A 22,872-nucleotide genomic window follows, 5' to 3' on the forward strand; every position below is an offset into this window, starting at 1 on the left:
CACTATTGCTGATCACAAATCAGACCTCTCTTGATCCTTTTAGCAAACTAAGCCCTCCAGCAGATAAACTTGGCCAAATCTTGATGTAGCGGGTGATGCTCCCCCTCCTGTACAGCTGCCCCGGCTCTTTGCTTGAGGCTACCGCTTTTGGAGCAGGGCGGGTAGAAACAAATGCGTGTCAGATCCTTGGTCACCTGCAATCATAGTGTTAATGTAAATGAAACTAGTGCTGGCTTATGCAGGTTTGTGAACTTGCTGGCACTGGGGAGCACACACAATTCCTGCTGTTGCCTCTGCTAAATGGGAGGCAACTTACACAGATCAACCAGCTGAGCAGCTGAGGTCAATAATGCCTTCAGCTATTTGTCTGCTGGAGCCCTGACAAGCGATTCTGAGTTTATGGCAGTGTACCATGTCAAAATCATTGCTTTTTCTTTTAATCTATAAATTAAAAACCCATAGTAAAGACTTGCACAGCTTTTGTCTGTCTACCATTGCAATGGTATACAGTAATTAATATACTACAGGTTTCTACTTCACAGATGAAAAAATAATTTGACTAGGAGCACTTTGAACAGCTGCCCATAAATCAGCCCACTCTCAAGAGTTCAACTCAAGAGTTATTGTGTCTATTGTGCATCTTAAGGTTCAAAGAAAGATTATTCATGCATTCATTCATAGCCAAGAATGTATCCCAGCAATGAAATTTACCCTTCAAAGCTGACCCAAGCTTAACCACTGGATCGACTAAATAATTTAATTGCTCAATGATATGCTATATCCCTTCTCTGAAAATTGTATTTTTGGTGAATTGAGCTAGGTTTATACCAGTGGTATCTTAATGGCACATAATCCAGAAGTGTAAGCAGCTGCTGCCCACAAACATTGCCAAACTGAATAACAGGAATGCAAACAAATCTCCTGGTGCACACTTAGGTTTTTTAAAGTATTTAAAAATTGTAGGGTTACAAAATTACTTTTGTGGAAGAAAGAGGCAGAAAATAGATGAAAGCAAAGCTGTTATTTACAGAGAGCCCCTAATAACTGAGTAACGTTGCCAATGCAAGAACATTAATTCTGTCACCTCCTTTTCATACGCAACAATTTATTTTCCTTTCTGTGCAAAAGGGTTTCTATGACTAAATGTTGAAAAGAACAGCGAGTGTTCTCCTCACATAGTAGAAAGTCAGTAAAGCCCCAGAGTAACTTCTCCTCGCCTGTTCAGTGAAGCTACCCAGTGCAGCTAATTCAGTCAACATTCCAGCCTTTCCTAGCTACACTAAGCCAGTGAAGCTAGACTGAAGATTAAGGAGAAGGGAAACAATTACATTGTGTGTTAGTGCCAAGGATGCAAAGACTCTAAATCTCCTTGAAGCTGAAAACAAATTAGCAGCTTTGCCTGCATCAAGCTGTCTGTCCAAATGGAGGTTTCTTTTCACAACAGCATTACAAACTGTGCTCCTTGAAGATAATGCTTTGGGGATACAAAAACTTTCTCGAAGTTATTTCCCGTCACTTGCTTGTCTAGACCAACAGAACCATTTGTAACCCAATCACCACCCACTGCCTTGAAGCAAAACCAAGCACAGATTTACTCCTGTCCCTCAAGAGTCCTTCTCCTCCCTTGTTTTTACTAATTTCACATGCCACTTGCGTGCGCGTAATCAAGATAAGAAGAAATGGTGGTAACCTTCTGGCTCATGTTTCATAAAAATTCACCATCAGTTGGTAAATCTGAACTTCTGTGCCACCTTCAGTCTCAGTCTAAGGGAGAAACTGCCTGTCAGTTCTTGTGGAAAAACCTCCAGACTGGGTATCATGAAATAAATGACTAAAATGCTACACAACTTCATTCCCACTGTCAGCAGGAAGGTGTAGTCATTCCAAATCCGTTTCAAGTCTGCTGGCATCTACAGTTTCCCTGGACAGGAAGAAGCCGTACCTGGGTGTAACAGCACAGAGGTTGAGGCTGTCAGAACTGCAAGTGCTGGAGAAAGGAAAACTCACAGAAACCAGTCTGGGCAGCTTTTGGGACACATACACAAACAAAAAAAACCCACTAGAAGACAACTCTTAAATAAGATGTGAAGGTTTGTTGTGGGAAGTTTCCAGAAGAGCCAGATTGGAAGAAATGGGTCAGCAGAAGTTGGAAGGAAGCACTGTGGAGATCTCAGCCTTCCACCAGCGCTTGTGAGGACAACTTTGGTGCCACCTTTTCCCTCCCCACCAGAACAGTGTTTGAACACTTTCCCAGCTAAACCTGTTTCTAACAAACTCTGACTAGCCAGTTTAATGAGAAACAAACTACTATGTCATTGTGCTTCAAAAATAAGAGCTTTCGCTCCCACCTTAAGGAGCCCCCCACTCAGGAAGAGATGGGGCCTAGCTGGGGTTTGCAAAAAATTGGTCAAGTTGATAAAGCTCTGCAATTGGCAGCTGTCAAAGAACTAAACTATACTGCCACTTAAGAGTCACACCGGTCAGACATGCTTAAAAATACTGAATTCTTAATTTCTATACAACTACCAAGGAAAACTTTCTCTTTTCTTTATACAACAACAGAAAAATGAAAGGCTTTTTCAAGCACATGCAGGCTGTACTGAAATGTCATCCTCTCTTTCAGAAGTCAACAAAAATGATCTGATTTTCATTAAGTAACAAACATTAGTAGCTTCCACTGGCCTTAGTTCAGGTTGTATCACCTCTAAATACAGGTCTATAGCTGGGAATTGTGGCAAGCCAGGAACAATATATTTTTTTTTTTTTACTTGCTTAGGCTTGTAACCAGTGATACTTCTTACTTTGAAGCTAAATTAAGTCTAACATGGTTCTTCTGGATGAAACTGGCATGGATACAGACAAACTTGTACTGGTTTCACTGCCACCAGTAGTGGTTTGAACAAAATTTGTCAAGAAGCAAATATTAATTCATTGCAAAACTTCCTCAGAAACCACAGAACCTACAGTCATAACTTTTGGGACTTTAATAAAATTGTAGAGAATAACCTAAAAAGTAAGCTTTTTGTAACACACATTAGAAGTCATTGTTGAGGGATATTAGTTGTTTGACATAAATAAGTAGGTTTTAGTTATAATAAATTACTTAGGAATATAATAGAGTATAATTCTTTGCTTAGCTCTACTTAGCATGAGTGGCTACATTTGGTGAAGCCTTTAGGCTGCGATAGAGGTATTTTTCTCAGTAATTTTCCTAGCAGCTGGTACAGCGCTGTGTTTAGTCTTTTAGTATGGGAAAGTATTTTGATATCACACTAATGTCTCAGCAGTGTTTTTCCAAGTCTGGGACTCTTCAGTTCTCTGTGTTCCACCAGTGAGGACAGGGGCACAGGGAGTGTAAACCAGAAGATAAGGAGACTCCAACCTTTGGGGAAAACTGCGGAAACTGCAAGTCAGCACGTTAAGATCCTGCCTGCCTGGACACAGAAGAAGAATCCCATTAGATGTTAGAAGACCCCAGACCAAAAATCACCATTGACTGAAGGACACATGGACAGCGTGTGAAGGGCGCGTGAGGGGCGGGTGTATGGGTCCCAAGGGTGTAATTGTCCCAGGGTTTCTCTGTTCTGGGTCCCTTCCTTTGGGGGCACCCAGCCTGGGCTGATCCTGCTGCTCCACCTTTCAATTACATTAATTCTTTTATAAAATCCAACACCTGAGACTCTGCTGTGGGAAACCTAGGGTCGAGCCTGAAGAAGGAGGAAGCGTGCCCAAGAACAAGTGTGTGTGTGCATGTGTGTGTGCGACACCATGAATGGTGTGTGAATGCTGGGGCAGCAGCTACTCCTTTAACAGTCATACTCTGCTAAAAGTTGACATCAGCTTATCTCTTCCCCAAGGAAAACAGCTCCTTTAGTGAAACCTGAGACTTTTCTTTCTGTTTCTAAAATCCCCCAACTAGAGGGGGTCACACAGCCTCAGGCTTTAAAAGATCCACAAAAGCCAGCTCTGTATGAATACAAGGTTAAGAAGTACAGGTTCAGTCACTGTAGGGGAAAGCAAACAGGCAGTAAAACGTAATTACTTGTTTCAACCTACTTAAATGCAGAAGTTTTAAGTGACCAGGGAACACACACCCCCCCCCCGCCCCCTCCCCGCTGCCTCTAGATTAACTGAAGATTGATCTGGAACTGCCCCCACTTGAAACCGATTCTCCACAACCCTTGTGCTCAGTGTTAGGGACCGGCTACAGAATTGCCATCTTCTGACAACTAACTTGGTGCCATTTTATTAATGGCGATCTTTATACTATTGGCTAAATCACTACGGAAAAATGACCCGATCTGCCTGCTAACGCTCATATAGAAGCAACAACAACAGAACTCAAAGAAAACTTCAGTTGATACTCCTTAAAAAAAACCCCTCAAACCACAACAAAAATTCCCCAACCCAGAATTAGAGCAAAGCACTCTAATACTGGCCTTTTGTTTCTTATCTCAGATGATTTTGAGTTTTTTCCCCTAAATCTCATGTCATTTGGGTATATAAAATTGATGAACCTCAATTGTGGTTTCCATTGCAACACTAGCTTTAATAAATCTAGGCCTAGTTTTTCAGTCTAAATCAAGAAAGCTATTTCCCTTGAGCTTTTCTTTTTTTATATTCTTTGTCTTCACCTTCAACCTCTACTTTTCCTGTCTCCCTCTTTTAGAACAAAAATATAAGCTGTAATCTTTTAGTAACCCTGAAGGCCAAAGAACTCTTCACTGTTCAAAATTTTTAAATTGAGTTTTTTCTTCTTCTTTTTGAATTGCGTCTTGTCACCAAGAGTTCCAGACTAGTAGCTAATTACTACCACATCAGTAATAACTGGAAAGAATTATGAATATGCCCTCAGGGTGACAAAATGTAAGTTTCTACTGATTCTAAAAAATGAGAAGCTGGATATTAGGCCAGCCACTGATCTTATAAAGGCAAGTTAGTCCCAATGCCAAAAGCAGTTTTTTGCTACATAGCCTGAAATGCAGAAAAAAAGTATTATTTTATTAACTTTATATTAATCTGTATTTGTGAAAACATACAGTGCAGGAACCAAGAGAGCCTTCCATTCACCACTGCAGAAGACCAGCAATACTTAGGGGTACAACAAAACTGGAAGACCACAGGTTGTCCTAAGTAGTTAAACTACATACAAAATTAGAGTGACTGTGAGAACATCTTTAAATAACTGGTTTAATCCCTGAACCACACCAGTTAAAGATACCATTTCAGTTGTGCTTTCATTCCTTACTCCAGTGGTATTTATTTAGTAAGAAAACACTTGCACGCATACACACTTTTTTCATTAGCAGTCATCTCTCCCCCCTGCTATCTACAAATCCAAACACCACATGTTGCAAGTATTTTGTGCTGGAACGGTCTCGCTTCTAAGCAATCTGCTGCTATTGAGATTTTGCTTTTGAGCGGTAAGTGCTCAAAACTGTTGCTTTTCTTAAAGCAACTCCTTCAGTGTTCATAACCTCACTGCTTGAGCAGGCTCAGTTTTGCATTCAAATAGCTCCAAGCAAATGTTTCCAATCTCAATTATCCTCCTTCCTTTTTCTATGCACCCTCCCTGCCCCCATATGCTTGTTTGTAAAAGGGATAATTTTCTGTGTATGTACAAGCAGTGCAGGGAGTCTTCCTCTGTAGCAGTCTGGCAATATACAGCTTTTTTTTGTAAGCACTCTCTGGAATTTGTTAAGTTTTTTCATCCTCTGCTTTGGGTTATACCAAGAGAGTTGCACCCAGTCTTCTCACTGACCTGTACAATGTGTCATTTGCCAGGTCTCTTTAGATAAGCTGGCCATTACTACCCTGGCTAAATAAGGTATTTTGGCTAATTTTGGTTGGTTATTGAAACTGCACTGTAGCTATGTTCTGCTTAGCATTACATCTGTATCCATAGGAGCGAAGCAACAAGACAAGCACTCGGCAGTAAAGAAATCACGGGTCCCTCCATGCAATAGAGATGTACAGACTCTCTAATCAAAGTCATAGGACTAGCACCAGTTAGGCCCTGCTTGTGTGTATGTTCAAGGAGGAACACTGACATGTAAATACCAAATTTAGCATTTAACAGCATCTGTACACAAATTTCCCAAGTGCATTTTTTCCAGTAGCGGTTTGCAGTTTTAAAAGTCTTCTGAAGCAATGGTGTTGGGAAGGAATGGAAGGGGTGATGAACTAGCTGGACTTCTCCACTGCATTAAGAAAGCCTGGAAATTAGCAGTGGCTCTGTTTTCATTTTTTTTTCATTTTTTTTCTCTTACAATTCTTCACTGACCTGTGATGCTTTCCATCACAAACAGCTTTAAACTTAAATTACTGTTGAAATGAATAAATAATTGAACATTTCTGGAAAAAGGAGTGCTTTGTAAAAGAATCAGAATTAAACTCAAGAAGGTCAAAACATCTCCCATCTGACATTTAGCTCTGCCAGCAGGGTACATCCATAGCCTATTTTGCATTTCTCTTTCACTGAGAAGGTTTATATTGACATGATTTATCTACTGTTTGCTGTGAACGAAGAGCCTGCAAAGGTTTGGTTAGCCCAGCTGATTCATGGCAACTCATTAAAGCCTCATCAACTGAACCATGTACACCTGGTTCATAAGAGCCAGTTCCAATGGTTTAAAACCATTTTAAAGGGCTTCTGTGGATACACAGGTGATTGGGTCTAAACCTACTATTTGCTTCTTTTCTTTTAGATGAAAACAGTATCAAATACAAATAGTTGTCTAATTGGGAAATTGAAGGTTGTGTGTGACAGTTCTTATGAGGAGGGGCTGAGGGAACTGGGGTTGTTTAGCCTGGAGAAAAGGAGGCTGAGGGGAGACCTGATCACTCTCTACAACTACCTGACAGGAGGTTGTAGCCAGGTGGGTGTTGGTCTCTTCTCCCAAGTAACAAGTGAAGTCAGGAAAAAATTTTTCACCGAAAGTGTTGTCAAGCACTGGAACAGGCTGCCCAGGGAAGTGGTTGAGTCACCATCCCTGTAGGTATTTAAAAGATGCCTAGATGCGGTGCTTAGGGACCTGGTTTAGTGGTGGACTTGATACTGTTAGGTTTATGGTTGGACTTGATGATCTTAAAGGTCTTTTCCAACCTAAGTGATTCTATGATTCAGTCAAAAACAGTTCTCTGTTTGTGCTGTAGCAATAAAATATATAAAGCATAAATATTAAATATAAAATATAAAAAATAAATTACTGCCATAGTGGCTTTGACCAAGCAGTCCATCTAGCCCACTCCTTGCCTCTAACATAGGCCAGCACCGGATGTTTCAAACAAATGTGTAAGTAACACTGCAGAAGCCAGTTACAGGACAATGTCAGAATTTATGTCCCTACACAAGCGCATGCACTGATAAGATCAGGCAAACTGCTGAGATGATCAAAAAGGCCCCTCAGACCCAAAAAACCTCAGTGTACCTACAGCTAAATCCCTCTCCTGGTCCAAATCCTGGCACGTTAAACTCTTAAAGCTTTTCTCAGATAGTCTGCGTACATCACAAAGTACAATCTCCCAAACTCCTTTTGTAAAGTAGGTAGAGCTTCCATAAACCACAAACATTTTTATGCAAGTCTGTGGCTTCCCATTGTGAGATACAGCCCATTTCTCTTTTGCTACAAGTTTCTACACGTGCTAAGTGTCAGATTCCAGGTGCTTTAGATAATACAATGAGACAGTTGAGGTCTATAAAGAATTGCCTATCTCAAGCTTCCTTAAATCCGTGATTTACTGGCTCTGATATCACAGACAGTAGAAAGAGGAAAAATTAAACGTAACATCTAAAAATATAAACACATATATAGGCTTCTTCTGAACAGATGCCATTTTGATACTGGCTGACATTCATACTGGTCAGCAGGTGACTCACATGACAGTAGAAAATAGCTGGACTTTAGGTGTTCTGTTAATGTAGCTAGCCAAAATTTATTCTCTGTAAACTGCTTCTCTGTTAACACAGACATAAGAAAGCCTAATTTTTGCGCAATGGATATCTTTATGCTTCTGCTTTCATATAAAAATACCCTCTGTCTGTCAATTCTGAACATGGTGGTTAACAATACCAAACCACTACTTCCTGCATCCAGCAAGTCAATGGTCTACATCACACAGAAAGGACAGAATATAAATGCATCCAGTCTGAAAGCTTACCTGTTTTTTACAACTGTATCACTTGGTTTAATAAAAGATATTACTTCTCTCTATAAATCTTGCCTCAGCTCAAGACAACAGTGTGATTTAATCATGTTTATCTGAATTTCTATGAATTATTGTAATGTTCTTTGATAAAATATTTTTTATTAAAAAATCTCTAATTTTTGCATTTGTTTACTTACATAGTTGACATAGCATTCAACATTACAAGTTTCATTGTTTTATCATGTCTTTGTACTTGTGAAAGCAGGAAAATGTGGTTGTCAGACCACAAAAATTGCTAAGAGGAATCAGAGGCAGTCAGACTACTTCTCATTCTTCTATTTCTATAGACAGATACACACCCTTACTTACACACTCATCTACAAACCCCGACATAACAAAAGACATTTAAAACAGACTGTTCTTTTAAAATAGCTTTTGCAAAACTAACACCACACAGTAAGGCAGGGAGGAATGCACATCAGTTCTGTGCAACAGAGATCTTTTCAAAGCAACATCGACGCGTATTAGTTGAAAACCTGGCAGGCTGGGAAACCGATACACAACATGTACCAGCATGCCTCTTTGCATCTAAGTGTTCTCCTTTCTACTGAAAATTTCTGCAAAATAGTCTCAGAACTGATGCTAGGATAAGTTTCGAATACCCTGGAGATGATCCCATCAGATTTTTGAGATCCAGCAGATTCCCGTTTCTTACATTTGACAACTAGTCTCAAGTTATAAAAATCAACAAGCTAACTCTGTTAAGAGGACACTTGACATAAATGCAACTCATTTGTCATTATCTGTTACTGAACAACAACAGCAAGTTGTACCCAAACTACAGAGAGGAAGAATGTCAGTGTAGCGATGTGTGAACTCCACCACCACACGTAGACAGCTTGTTCCACACAGAAAGGCAGCAAAGTGACGGATGGCTGTCTCCTGCAGAGTTTTCAAGCAAACAAAACATCATCAGAACTAGTGCTTCCCACATTTAGGGCAGACTGTACTACTAGATGCAGAACCAAAAACAGGACGTGACCCAGGGCAACTGCGTGTGAGAAACTAAGCAAAAAAGCAAGCTCTAAGCAATTTAGAAAGTTGGTTGGTGGTTTCCCTTTTTTCTGGGTCATTTTTGTTTCCTCCAGGTAGTAAGAAATAATTACTGCTCTCTTCAAAATTGTTTTCCCAGAAGATAATTACTTGCTTTAGCAAGTACCTGATTCTAGATAAACCTTCTTGCTCAGTATAAAAATACTGTCTTTTAGCAGCTGTTTCCCAGAGTATCAGAAGAACAAACCAACCAACCAACAAAACAAACAAAACAACAAACAAAAAACAACCAAAAAACCCCAAAACCACTCCATTAACAATACCAAGTAGCTTTTTGTGAAGGACTTTTACTGTTACTGGATGGTAGTTTCAGGTGTTAAATATCCCCATCCGCTGCCAACTTTCAGGTTGACTTACCCATAACCATTTCTCATTCCACTGCTACAGAGTAGCCTCAGCTAGTTCCTTCAATATTCTTTTCTACCGCCATTAACACTACTTTGGACACATTATCAGGTCATAGCCAAAGAACGTCGTTATGCGGATGAAAATGCCTACATCATACATACGTAGAAATTAAACACTACACAACTTAGTAGTGCAACTTAGAAGCGCCCACGTGATAACCAGCAGTCTCAGTCAATTGTATGAGTAACCAGCTATGGTTAGTTACAAAGCCCTGTAATAAAACGTGACAGACTTCAGATGCCACCTTTACTCTACACATCTTAAGATTGGAACACTCTGGAAAAAAAGGTCTGATTTATTAAATCTGCTGATCAAGTCAACTGAATAGATTGGTGTGGAATAAATTAAAAGAGCTGTAGTAACAACGCTCTCTTTGATCTGCCACAGTTTTGTCTGAAATTCCATGCTGCTTTCCATCCCCCCTCCCCCCTTTGGAGTGATTATCTTAAAAATATGACTGATAAAACCAAATATTATCCTTTTTCTGACCTTAAAGAAGAAATGCGACAGAATGTGACAACTTGTTTAATATTCCTAAAAGAAAAACTGGTTATTTCAGATACCAAAAAACCTTCAAAACATGAATTCTCAAGTATACACCACCTCTTCTATAAAGCATATATTACATTTAATAGTGTATATGATTTCATCTTTCTCTAATCACTCCACTATTCTTATTATAATAACTGCGATCACCACATCCTTTCTGTATTTGCATTCCCACAGCTAGTTGCTGCAGCATATGAAGGCTGCTCAGTGGGCACATTTAGTTCATAGTTCCCATATGCCACAGAATATGCAGACAACCTACAAGCCTGTTCCCATCACCTCACAACTCATCTTTCAGAGTGGCTAAATCAGATACAAAATAATTCAAGCATCTCAAAACACAAGCCAACATCATACCTTAGCTTATTAGAATTGTTATACGTTAAAAACCTATCAGATACATAGCTAGATAGATGTCAGTTTGCATGTGTGTTTTTATTAGGTTTTGGAAAGCAGTGAGGGGAGTGAAAAAAAACATATGGGCATCACTAAAGAAATTTGTGGTTCCGTTGGTCATTATGAACATCAAGATGGTTTTAGATGTCACCAATTACAAAGATTTCAGTTAGAATATTCTGGATTTACACCAGTTTAGGAAAGGTCATGTTCTGGCCTAATTAAAGTCAAAATCATAACTGGAGCAAATGAGTATCTGATAATCTTCCTTCTGTTAAAGATAAATAGAAGACCCATCTGCACCCTGTTTTCTAAAATTTGGCAGAAGTGGCTTCACGCAAGCTGCCTTCATGAGCATGTCAGAAAATTTGAAAACATCTAAATATATACATATATGTGTGCCCCAAACGTCAAAATGTAATTAAAATGCAAAAATTATCATTAGAAACTCATTTTTCGTAATACACTGTTGATTGTGAACACTGGGAAAACAGAGTAAAATTTAATGTTATTTTCTTCAGTCAGCAGGGTCTGAAACAGTAAAACACAAAGGGCACAGTACAAACCACACAATATGAAATCATATCAATTATCTTCAGTCTTTTAATCTACATTCTAGCTATATTTCTAGAGTATTTTAGAATCCTATTTTATGTTATTGTAGTCACTCATAGCTGTAGTGTCACTAAACAGTATTTGTAAAGCTGTGAAAACAGGCACATTCAAAGCCGTTTCACTCAAACATGCTGTCACTGAACTCTGAGTTGATTCAGAAAATTGTTTTAGACAAACTGGGAAAAGGTTAAGGGAGTTAATTTCTATTAACTAACAAGAGTTTTTAAACCAGTAGAGTGCTGAGAAACTAGTAAATGGAATGTCATCCTGACCAAAATGCTCTTTTTTTTTGAATACTTCATTTCTGGTGCCAAGCCTTTAACAAGGCAGGCTTCTTAAATTCAGTGAGGGTCAGAAGTTTAGTTTATTCAGCAAGAATAACACTATTAACAGCTACTGCTCTTTCATGTCAACACAGTTAACGCCCACACATTCCAACTCTGGTTAATACAGGCCAGTCAAGGAAGACTGGAGCTGCTAAAGGCAGCTCTGCAGGGATATTTTAAAACAGAATTTATACTGTGCTTTAAAAACAATCTAAAAGGATCAATCTACCTTATGAATCTGCTGTAGACATACACAGAGAGAAAGATGGATGGATGAAAGCATATAAAAGCAAGTAAATCTGACTTTCTCTATTGATTTTTGAGAGGACAGTGTAGAGCACTTTGGTGAGGTCTTATATATCACTGCAAAGGACCAAATGCTGTTGTGCATATGTCTGAAGGATGTCAGGATTTATCATGAAGTGATGCACTGCTGTATTCTTTCATTATACCCTTTAGTAAATAATCTTGTTTTTGCTGTCGAGAGAGGTAGATCACTAAAAATTAAATAACTCTTAAACAAAAGAACAATCACAGGAAGACTCTCAAGCAGCTATAACTGGAGAAATCCACTATTATGAAACAAAAAGTTGCAGAAGGTTGGTGTACAGTTGCAGTATTTTTAGCATTAACAGGAGAAAGCTGGTATTTTAATAATGAGCTTTTGAAAACCAAAATGGAAAAGAAAAATCTGCATATCACACCATAATCCTCTTCCTACTTACTTTGTTCTAAATCATAGCAAATCAACGTTTAGTATTCCCCAAAGCTCTCCAGCACTCCTGCTTGGCCAAATGCCTTCAAATAATATTAAAAAAAAATCACTCTGGTTTAGATAGATAGCACTTCTTTGACCAGATGGAACACTTCGAGCAAGAATGCTTTCCTCTCAAAGCATGTTTCAAATAACCAAAATGCAAACAATAATCACATCAAATTGAATTTCTGTGGGGTCTCTGAGGCTTCTATTGTAATAGTGGCATCTTTGATCATAGTCTCTGAATTCCAAAATATTCAGCTTTCTAAGTTTTCATCTAAACTATTCATATATCCACTCCTATCACATACACCCTCCTCATGATGCACATTTATGCTATTCTATTGGCTATTTCTTCATATGCTTTTCTCAACATAGCAATAGGAAACAATTCTATTGTTAACTGGGGTTACATGTTAGGTCATTTGGAAAACACAGTTGCTTAAATAATAAAACCCCTGCCATTTGTTTTTAAAGAAAAACTTACTAGGTGAGCTATAAAGCTGTGACTGCCATTGTACATAATGGTGTCCCAATAGACTAGCAAGCCCTTAGTTATCACCCAGGCAGGTACAGTGAAGTGTCCTCCTTGTTAACATATGTCTCACAGAAACCTAATGGAAAAAACAATTTACCTTCTTCAGTTTCATGCCACACAATTCCTTCCAAGTTCACGCTGGTCCCAGGTTCACAGGGTCCAAGGCATTCAGGTTCTGTTACTACTCCAACCTCGCAAGTATTTACACCCACGGAACGGGTCCGTACCAAAAGCTGCTCGACTGGTGCTGCAATATTGGATGAAGATGGGGAAAAGTAGGAAGGCAGAATCTGAGGAGTGATACTGCTGGAAATCGGAGGTGGAGGTGCAGGCACTGTAAACAGAGGATCAACCTGAAAACAACAGACAAACTTACTATAATGGTGCTGTGAGATTAAAAAAAAAAAAAAAAAAGAAAGAAAGCAAGCCCAGTTTGCTGAAACTGCGTTTGTGTTTAGTGGATTTAGTGTATCATGGGTAATTTCAATCTTATGAGTTTAATTTTTTTGACATCAGCCCAAATGCTGCACATGAAAAATTAAGTACAAAAATATTTATCATGCTAAACAAGGCAAATTGCTAGGTTTCTACAAGACTATTCCTTGTTGTCATAAACTGCTAGTATGAAATAATAATAAATTTTAAAAACAAAGATTAAGGCTACTTTTTTCCTGGTGCTGATTTGTGGACAGAAATTAATTTTGCAAACTGGGAACTTAATTTTCTATTTAAAGAAAAACACACATAAAGACAGGACAAAGACATATAAATGCAATTTTTTCATGTGCATCATAGAGAAATTAGAACTTGGAACAATTCTAATATCCATATGGCATCAAATATAATCTCTTGTCATCCAATCATTTAAAATACATTAGGATCACCCACCCAACAGATAACATTTACAGATAACATTTACATCTTTCTACCTGAAAAAGCAGATGAGGACTTTTACAAGATCTATCCAAACCATCTAATTTCTAAGGGTTTCCAAAATGCATATCTGGAATAATACAACTTGCCAGACAATCAGTCTATACAGAGACAATTCACACAGAGACAATATCTATATACAAACTGAAGAAGTATATCTTTCCTGTATGATTTTGAATATACCCAGTAGCAGATTTTCTGTATACAGTTTTGGCGTGAGGGTTCTCAGTATTTTACTGTGGCCATAAGGTCCTTTGTCACATAAAAGATAGTTAAATGAGGCTATGAGTGTGCCCACTCAAATTACTAAACCACCTAAAATTCATGTTTATTTGGCCCACTGGATCATAGATATCACACCAAGAAATCATCCTTCAATCCAATGATTTTTTTTTTTAAATGGCTGCTTTCTAGCTGTTTTAAAATAGATGATAAATATCTTTAAGTCTATGCTGTTTTTAATTTTGGACCCCATATAAGACTCAACAGAAAAGACACAATGACTCACTGTACATTGCCATCTAGGTTTCATTCAGATGTATCTTAACATAGATCAAAATTAATTTTGACTTCTTTTAAAGCCAAGTTGGCAAATGGGGATACAAAGAGAAGAAAGGACTAAAGAGTATTATCATTCTATTATATATCCTTTGTATCATAGATCAGCTCACTTTATCACATATTCACTTTTCATAATGAGAAAATAAAATGGAAATCTAAAATTAAAAAGAACTTTTAAAAAATTGTAACAATTGTTACAATTGGCCTTTGTAACAATTCTTTTGCTTTGACCATCATTCTTACATACAAACTGACAGCCGACACTTTTACGTGTGCATGTGAGCCTTAAGTGTGCTAAATATTTCACAAAAACGTTTTGTATTATCTTTGTACGACCAGCCTGGATTCTGATCTCAATTGCACTAGAAATACGGAAGAGAGAGGAAGGACCTATGACCACATTGTTCTCCAAATTCTTCCCCATTTGAGGAGGCTTCTTCTTATTTAGGACTAAAAAAACCTTCAGGTTAAAGATAGAATAAAGTTTGAAAGAAAAAAATCAAAGCAAAACATGAATACTGAAAGCATCCTTTAGGAGTAAAAACCTGCTAATACCAGCAAAACTCTACCAAGTAAAGCAGAGTTCCTGTGGCATAAAAACAATGCAGTCAAGCCATGATATCTTTATTCTTCTCTTCATGTCATCACAAGTGCAGAGTTAAAGCACAGGCAAGAATGCTTTGCAGAGCAGACTTGAACGCAGACAGACAAGTCAAATACCAAGTGACCCCCAACAGCAGCTGTGACTTGCAATATCTAACAGTATGCATAACATAAAACCGTAACTGTGTATGCCTCGCACAGGGGGACACTGATTCTATGCTATAGAGATTCTGGCTGTCTGATAGCAAGTGAGGGCAAACAGTTGGACAGTGCCAAGCCCTGCTCCCTTGCACTGGCCACGTAATGGGGCTTTCTCAATGACACGGGGTCAGTATGTACCCCAGGCATAATTTTGAGGAGTTCTTAACATATCTTACTTCAAGCCGGATGAGAAGCAGGATCAGTAACTGGCAGGTAAATGGAGCCCAGTGCTTAAGAAAAGCTAAGCCACGTCCCTTTATAAACCCAAGAAATGCCAATGAATGGCGCATTTGATAGTTTACAGGGTGGTTTGTAAAGCTGTGCAAAACCTCCTACTACACATGCAACATCGTTCTTCCGTAAAACATACTCATCACAAAGCCAGAGAAAAAACAAAATGTTTGCTATTATCATACTAAACCAGCCAATGTTTTAAATAAATGTAGACTAAATTGGCAGATGTGTCTTCCATTTTCCAAGTATTATAAACAGTGAGGGGGAGCTAAAGAAAGCACAGATCTGACAGTGTACCCTACTAAGTTCTTTGTTACAAATATTTGTATTCAGTTCTGGTTTATTTAGACCTGTTAATAAATGTGCATGTTTTCCACTAGAAAGCCAAAAAGTGGCTATTGCAGTAAAAGGGGCTGTTGCTCTGTGAATTAAAACACTAAGCCTTTGGTCAAGCACTAAGTGGACATTTCCTGTCCCTGAGGTTCATATTCATTGCACAAATATGACCTTGTAAGAAAAAAATATGCTGAGCTTAAATATTGCTCCAGTTTTCCATGTTTTAAAATTACCCCATCTTGTTTGATAATCATAACGTCAGCATGGCAAAGTGGTGGTTCTCAGCGATCATTGCGGTGACACAATTGTTTTCATGAATTCTCCAAAGGGCACTGATGTAAGCTATTAGAGGCAAAGAGAGAGGCAGGAAGGCCGCCATCTCCAGTGGAAAAAAGGCACATAAGACTAACATCTGGTGGTGGCAGTCTGTCAAACTGAGGAAAGTTAATGTCAAGAACAGATGCTCCGCTGTTTCTCACTGTTATTTTTGCATGATTATTCCCAGGTGTTGGTGCATACTGAGCAGTAGCCTTGCTGTTTATCACACAAGAGATTCCAATATGAGAAAGAAAATGTAAAGCTGAGGAAGGTTATTTACATAGATGCTCTCTTTATACACATAATCAAAGGGCTCCAAAAAAGACAGAAATATTCAAGCAATATTTTCTTCATTCACCTAATTCCAAGAGCTTTTGAGAGCTGATTAGTGGCAAAGGCTAGAAAGCTGGAGTGTTATTCATGGCAGCTTTCCACTGCCAAGTGTTTGATTGTATCACAGAGCTATGGCTCTTAGTAGTAGAAAGCTCACAGAAAATGAAGAATGCCTGCCAAGCAATGTAGTCAGTGCTCCATGGAGCAATCCTCTACGACAAAAAAAAAAAAGTATTTTGGTGGCTGCATAACATTAGTCTGTATGAGGCAGAGGCTATGGGAAGAGAGAGGAAATATCATCCTAACTAGAAACAGGCATGACTCTCTAATAAGCAGGATTCTCTTCCAGTTACTCAGGCAGGCACTTTACATGCTGGAATCAAGTTCTGCTCATCAAAACTCATCTTCCTGATGCAGTGTAGGCTTCTAAAATTATGTCTGCAAAATTAACATTTTCTGTCCTTTGTACCCAATTTCCTGCCAACCAGGAGAGATTCCAATGGGGAATGCTTAGCTCACAGAAGAAGGTACACAGATTTGAGAGGACTTCCCAGATCAGAGAGTGCCCAACATCATACTGTTGCAATCAGCCGTATCATATTCCATTCCTGCAGGAATGGGAGAATTTTAAGTCTTTATGGGACAGAGTCTCTCATGCACCTCTGTGGAAAACTCACCGGAATGAAAGAATAGTGAGTTACCAGGAACACCTATGGCACTATTTGACATGGTACTAACCTGACAGAAACAGATTTACAGTAGTATTCAAAATAAAATCACTTTTCACAGAGATTTAAATGGATAACTTTTGATCGTATTGTCAAGTGGAAGTATTCTGTATCTATGTATTTAATTCATTTCAACTTTGAAAACCTTCAGAGAGTGTGTATCTTAAGTGTGAAATGTTTCTGTCATAAATCACAAAATGCAAACTAGAAAATAGCTGCCATGCAGCCAGGCCACGTGATGTGACCCAGCAAAGTGTGCTACAACATGTGTAACTATGAATGTATGTGTAGTTCCACCTCATTAATGAAGGTATATCTTTGTAGATGTAACTCAGTGATGACATAGTCTACCAATCTAAGATCAAACGAGGTCAGAGACTACTGCAGTGTCACCCACCAGGTGATTTTGATATATACATGCCAAAAGCCATTTCATCCGTCTACCCATATAGAGCTTGGAGAAAGGCAGAGGAGCAGGTTTAATGCTCAGGACACACCCTTCCAAGAAAGCACTGATTTTTAAATTGAGAAAAAAAATCTACTGTAAGCATTCCCAATGGGAATGTCTGCACTAGTAGAAGGAATGTGGGAAGAAGATCCAAATCCTGTTATGTGATATACCTAAAAAAAACAAGCTCGACCCTTTGCAAAACTAAATCCTTCTGTAAAAAAAAGACACCAACATAAAGACTGAAAGGAGTAAGAAACCTCCAACCTTGTAAATGACAAATTCTTTAGAGTTATGAATTAATACTTCACAGAATCACTATCTCTGAAATGAAAAATGGGAAATAAAGGAATTCAGCCCGCGATGGAAGTTTTGCTTTCTGTAGATTTTAAGGTGAAACAGACATTACCATGTTTTTATATAAAGTATGCTTGCCCCACCTTAATTTTCTAAAGCAAGAGTGACTCCAGAAGACCTCATTCTAATCTCATTCACAGCATCACATATCAGAAGTAATTATAATGAAATCAATGAAACTGCTTTGGAAGAAAACAAATGTGAGAGAATGTGACATGGAAAAAATGTTTGTGTGCTCAGGAGTGCGTCTGCATTTCTAGACATCTCACTGATCTTCACATCTGTTCTTGCTACAAACCTTGCCCCACAAAGACTTCGCACATCTGAAAACTAAAGCCACTCCTTCATATTCTACCATGTAACAGAAATCGCCCCTATGAAGAATCTCAATTTAATCTCAATTCTGTATTTCTTGCATCTAAATTCACATAGGAGGCTGCTCAGAAGCGTTTTGACACCATACTTAACAGAACTGATGTTTTCTCTTAAATAAACTAGTATAAATTTTGAGATGAGAAGGATTTAATCAATTATACCTTTGAAATACTACTCATTACCTAAAGATATTTTATTTATTAAAACACATGCTTATTACCTAATAAAAGCAAACAAACTTTCTACATCAAATTGTTGGAAGAAAAGTTCAGTGCCATGAAGGACATGTTTAGAAAATAGGAAAGAAATACCGCAAGACATTGATGTAGAAAAGAATTTTGGTCACAGGACAGACATATCTATTACAAGGCTTACATTCAAAATACAGGAAAGTCAGAGGTACTAAGGAAATTACTTATTTTGGTCAACTTAGTTGAGAACTGCAGGAGCCTGAATAAAAAAGAAGGATGAAGGAGATTCAGGCTGCTTAAATCTCATCTGAATTTTAGACTTAAAAACCTATGATCGAGAATAATAAAAAAAATACGCTTATGCTTTAAAAATATTGTAGTATGGAGGAGAAATAATTGTGTTGAACATAATTGTGTTGAACATAATTGTGTTGAACTGAGTAACACAAGTAGCATCTACTTGGACATTCCAGCTGTTTCCTACTCTTAAAATAAACTTCTCCAATCAACTGAGTAGTTGGAGAGAAAGGCAAAAAAAAGCAATCAAAAAGACACACTAATATAAAGTTACACATTTTTTCCCGATAAATCAGCAAATCACTCACATCTGGAATAATTTCAATATTCTGAATATTTGTTATCAAGCAAAAAAATCCACTTAAAACTCTTACTATGCTACTAATCTTTTCAAGATCGTGTATGCCACTCCCATCAGCTGCTGAACCAGCACACACAGTTCTGCAAACTCACCATCTTTTGACAGTTACTTATTCTTTCTACAGGCAGACCTCCAGACCTCATCAAATATTATGTGACTGTATCTAGAGCACCTCCACTGACATGATAATGTTAATATTTTTTTAGGACAGCATTAATATACAATGAAGACCGTGATGAAAACTCAAAGCTTTGAGTAGGGTCTAATGCAGAAACAATGAGGCTAAACAACAGGCAAGGAAAATTCCTTGTCCTCCCTTATATCTTCTATTCTAGCTTAGATGCTTGGGATTTCCCAAAGCCATTCACCCATTTTACTGTGGGAGAGATTAGCATTTGACAGCTGCCAGCGATATCCTTCTGCCAAAGGCTGCATCTGTGAAAAACTGTACATCAACTCTAACGTTTGGCAGAGTCCTGGGAGGATGTCCAGATCACCACCTGCAAATTTCTAGTGAAGACATTTCTCCTTTTTCAGCCTAAGAAAATTGTATTCATTTAGATAATTTTGTCCATACGTCTCTAAAACACGTTTCTCCATTGAAATTTGATTTCTCCTGGTCAGCTCTTCAGTCTGCACTTCCAAACTTTTCTTCAGTCAGCCTGAGTGTTTTGCTAAGTTTTAATACAGAATAAACAAGCACTGAAATTCACTGAAGATACTTATCGAATCTAGAGAGACACACTGTATTCCACAGTTAAGAAAGGAATTTCTCTGAACTATTTGGGTTTAAACAGAATGTGCATAAAATGATCCTCTATCAGATGATGTAATGTGACTGAATATGGTAAAAACCGAGACACAGCCATTTGCTGGTAAGGGTTAGGTACTGCTTTATCGAGTTCTGTGACCCTTTAGAAGCTTTTAATTTTAAAGAAAAAAGTTTTTCATTTTAAAGATGACAATCACCTCTTTTTCTTCCCAAGTTTCTGCTACGCTCAACCTTTCAGAGTTCTGAGCTTGAAGAAAGATAAGGTATTTGGTCATGGAAATCTCACAGCATTACTAATAAATGGTACCCTGAAGTTGCCAATGTTTATGTCTAACAGGTGTGAGACTTTGACCTAGGAATGAAGCTATGCTTGTTCTACGACATATCAAGATACCAACTGACCAAGGAAAATTTTCCCACTCTTAATTGTAGGAAGATAATGGATAATTTAATTGTACCATGACTTGAATACACGTAACTTACATTTCAAGTTTTCATTCTTAATGTCCAAACAAATCATGCCACAACCCTATGACCCCACAGCAGAAGTTCTCCATTACCAAAAGTGGTTTCAGTTAGTCAATGATGTGACTACAGTCTGGTAGAATAACTGCCTTTTCAGCCACTCTGGAGTGCAGGGACATACAGAAGCAAGCTTTTCTAGGAATCTGCAACGTATAGTCCAGTAGCAAACAAGACTCAGAAGAGAAATGGCTTTTCTGCACTTCTTCAGCTTTCTGCATGTCAATGGCCTATCACTAGATTTTTTTGTTGCCTTTTATCAATTTGCTGAGCATTCTACTTTGCGAGTGCAAAGTTGCGTACATTATGATTCAGGTTGTCACTTCCTCAATACTTTCTTGTTGAGAAAAATCAACTAAGCTATTAATTTCTCTTCCAAAAGCTTGTCAAAGAACCTCTATAATTCTCAGAAACAGAACTGAGTTTCCTTGATGGTCTATGTATACCAAAACCTTTTAGTTCCCTAACTAGATTCTTATGGGTGACATAAGAATCTGCTTGACCAACCTGATCTCTTTCTATGACCAGGTGACCCTCCTAGTGGATGAGGGAAAGGCTGTGTTATCTACCTGGACTTTAGTAAAGTCTTCAATACTGTCTCCCACAGCATTCTCCTAGAGAAGCTGGTGGCTCATGGGTTAGACGGGTGCACTCTTCACTGGGTAAAAGACTGGCTGGAAGGCCGAGCCCAGAAAGTTGTGGTGAACGGAGTTAAATCCAGTTGGCAGCTGGTCACAAGTGATGTTCCCCAGGGCTCAGTCTTGGGGCCAGTCTTGTTTAATATCTTTATCAATGATCTAGACGAGGAGATTGAGTGCACCCTCAGTAAGTTTGCACATGACACCAAGTTGGGTGGGAGTGTTGATCTGTTTGAGGGTAGGAAGGCTCTGCAGAGGGATCTGGACAGGCTGGATTGAAGGGCCGATGCCAACTGTATGAGGTTCAACAAGGCTCAGTGTCAGGTCCTGCACTTGGGTCACAACAACCCCAGGCAACACTACAGGCTTGGGGAAGAGTGGTTGGAAAGCTGCCCAGCCAAAAAGGACCTGGGTGTGCTGGTTGACAACTGGCTGAACATGAGCCAGCAGTGTGCCCAGGTGGCCAAGAAGGCCAACAGCATCCTGACTTGTATCAGGAATAGTGTGGCCAGCAGGACTAGGGAAGTGATTGTCCCCCTGTACTCGGCTCTGGTGAGGCCGCACCTCAAATACTGTGTTCAGTTTTGGGTGCCTCAGTACAAGAAGGACATTGAGGTGCTGGAGCATGTCCAGAGAAGGGCAATTAAGCTGGTAAAAGGACTGGAGCAGAAGTCCTGTGAGGAGCGACTGAGGGAACTACTATTTGCTTCTTTTATTTTAGATGAAAACAGTATCAAATACAAGTAGTTGTCTAATTGGGAAATTGAAGGTTGTGTGTTACAGTTCTTATGAGGAGTGGCTGAGGGAACTGGGGTTGTTTAGCCTGGAGAAAAGGAGGCTGAGGGGAGACCTTATCGTTTTCTACAACTACCTGACAGGAGGTTGTAGCCAGGTGGGTGTTGGTCTCTTCTCCCAAGTAACTAGCGAAAGGACAAGAGGAAATGGTCTCAAGTTGCGTCAGGGGAGGTTTAGATTAGATATTAGGAAACATTTCCTCACCGAAAGAGTGGTCAGGCATTGGAACAGGCTGCCCAGAGAGGTGATGGAGTCACCATCCCTGGAGGTGTTCAAAAAATGTGTAGACGCAGTACTCCATGACATGGTTTAGTAGACATGGTGGTGTTGGATCGACAGTTGGACTTCATGATCTTAGAGGTCTTTTCCAACCTTAGGATTCTATGATTTTTTAGCATGTTCTAAAAATTCATCATTTGACTTCATGGCTCTGTATTTATCAGTGTCTACAGACCTCTAAAGTTTTAATATAACTAGCCCTTAGGTTTCTTAGGCATGATAAGTATATTTTTGGTTAATATATTCCTGTATTATTGCCCTAGGTCTCCCACTTTTAAGAACCTGTATCAGTTAGTTTTCCTCTGTATTTCTTAAACTAACTTCATGGTATTAGCTACAAACGCTACCAAGTGTATGATAGCGTGTCCTAATTCTATTTAAAGAGCAAGACAGTGTTATTACTTTTAATAATAGTACATACACATTCATGGTTATTTAGCAAGTCACTAAAGGAAACACTTCTAAAATGACCTTTCAGCTTTCCTTTTCACTGTGATAGTTCAACTGAAAAGAGCTGAAGCACTATAATTTAGCTGTCCCTGCAACTACCTGCTGTTGAATATCTACAGTTAATAACAAAAATAAAATCTTTATTCTCAAACACAGTTTGAGGTTGTCCTGGTTTCAGCTGAGAGGACTGATTTTCTTCATAGTATCTAGTATGGGGCTATGTTTTGGATTTGTGCTGGAGATAGCGTTGATAATATAGAGATGTTTTTGTTCTATGGACCTATTGTTGA

The 22,872-nt window shown here is 38.7% G+C and overlaps 1 protein-coding gene across 3 annotated transcripts in view; it reads right to left on the reverse strand.

Moving 5' to 3' along the window:
• Window positions 1-22,872, reverse strand: part of ZNF608 (zinc finger protein 608) — an 88,669-nt gene that overhangs the window by 33,585 nt on the left and 32,212 nt on the right. For all 3 annotated transcript variants that reach the window (XM_075740252.1, XM_075740253.1, XM_075740254.1), the window contains exon 3: window positions 12,948-13,203. In XM_075740252.1, coding sequence (XP_075596367.1) covers window positions 12,948-13,203 — 256 coding nt within the window. The remainder of the gene's footprint in view (window positions 1-12,947; window positions 13,204-22,872) is intronic.

The sequence above is a fragment of the Balearica regulorum genome, chromosome Z (genome assembly GCF_011004875.1).
Source record: "Balearica regulorum gibbericeps isolate bBalReg1 chromosome Z, bBalReg1.pri, whole genome shotgun sequence".
In the NCBI taxonomy this organism is placed as follows: domain Eukaryota; kingdom Metazoa; phylum Chordata; class Aves; order Gruiformes; family Gruidae; genus Balearica; species Balearica regulorum.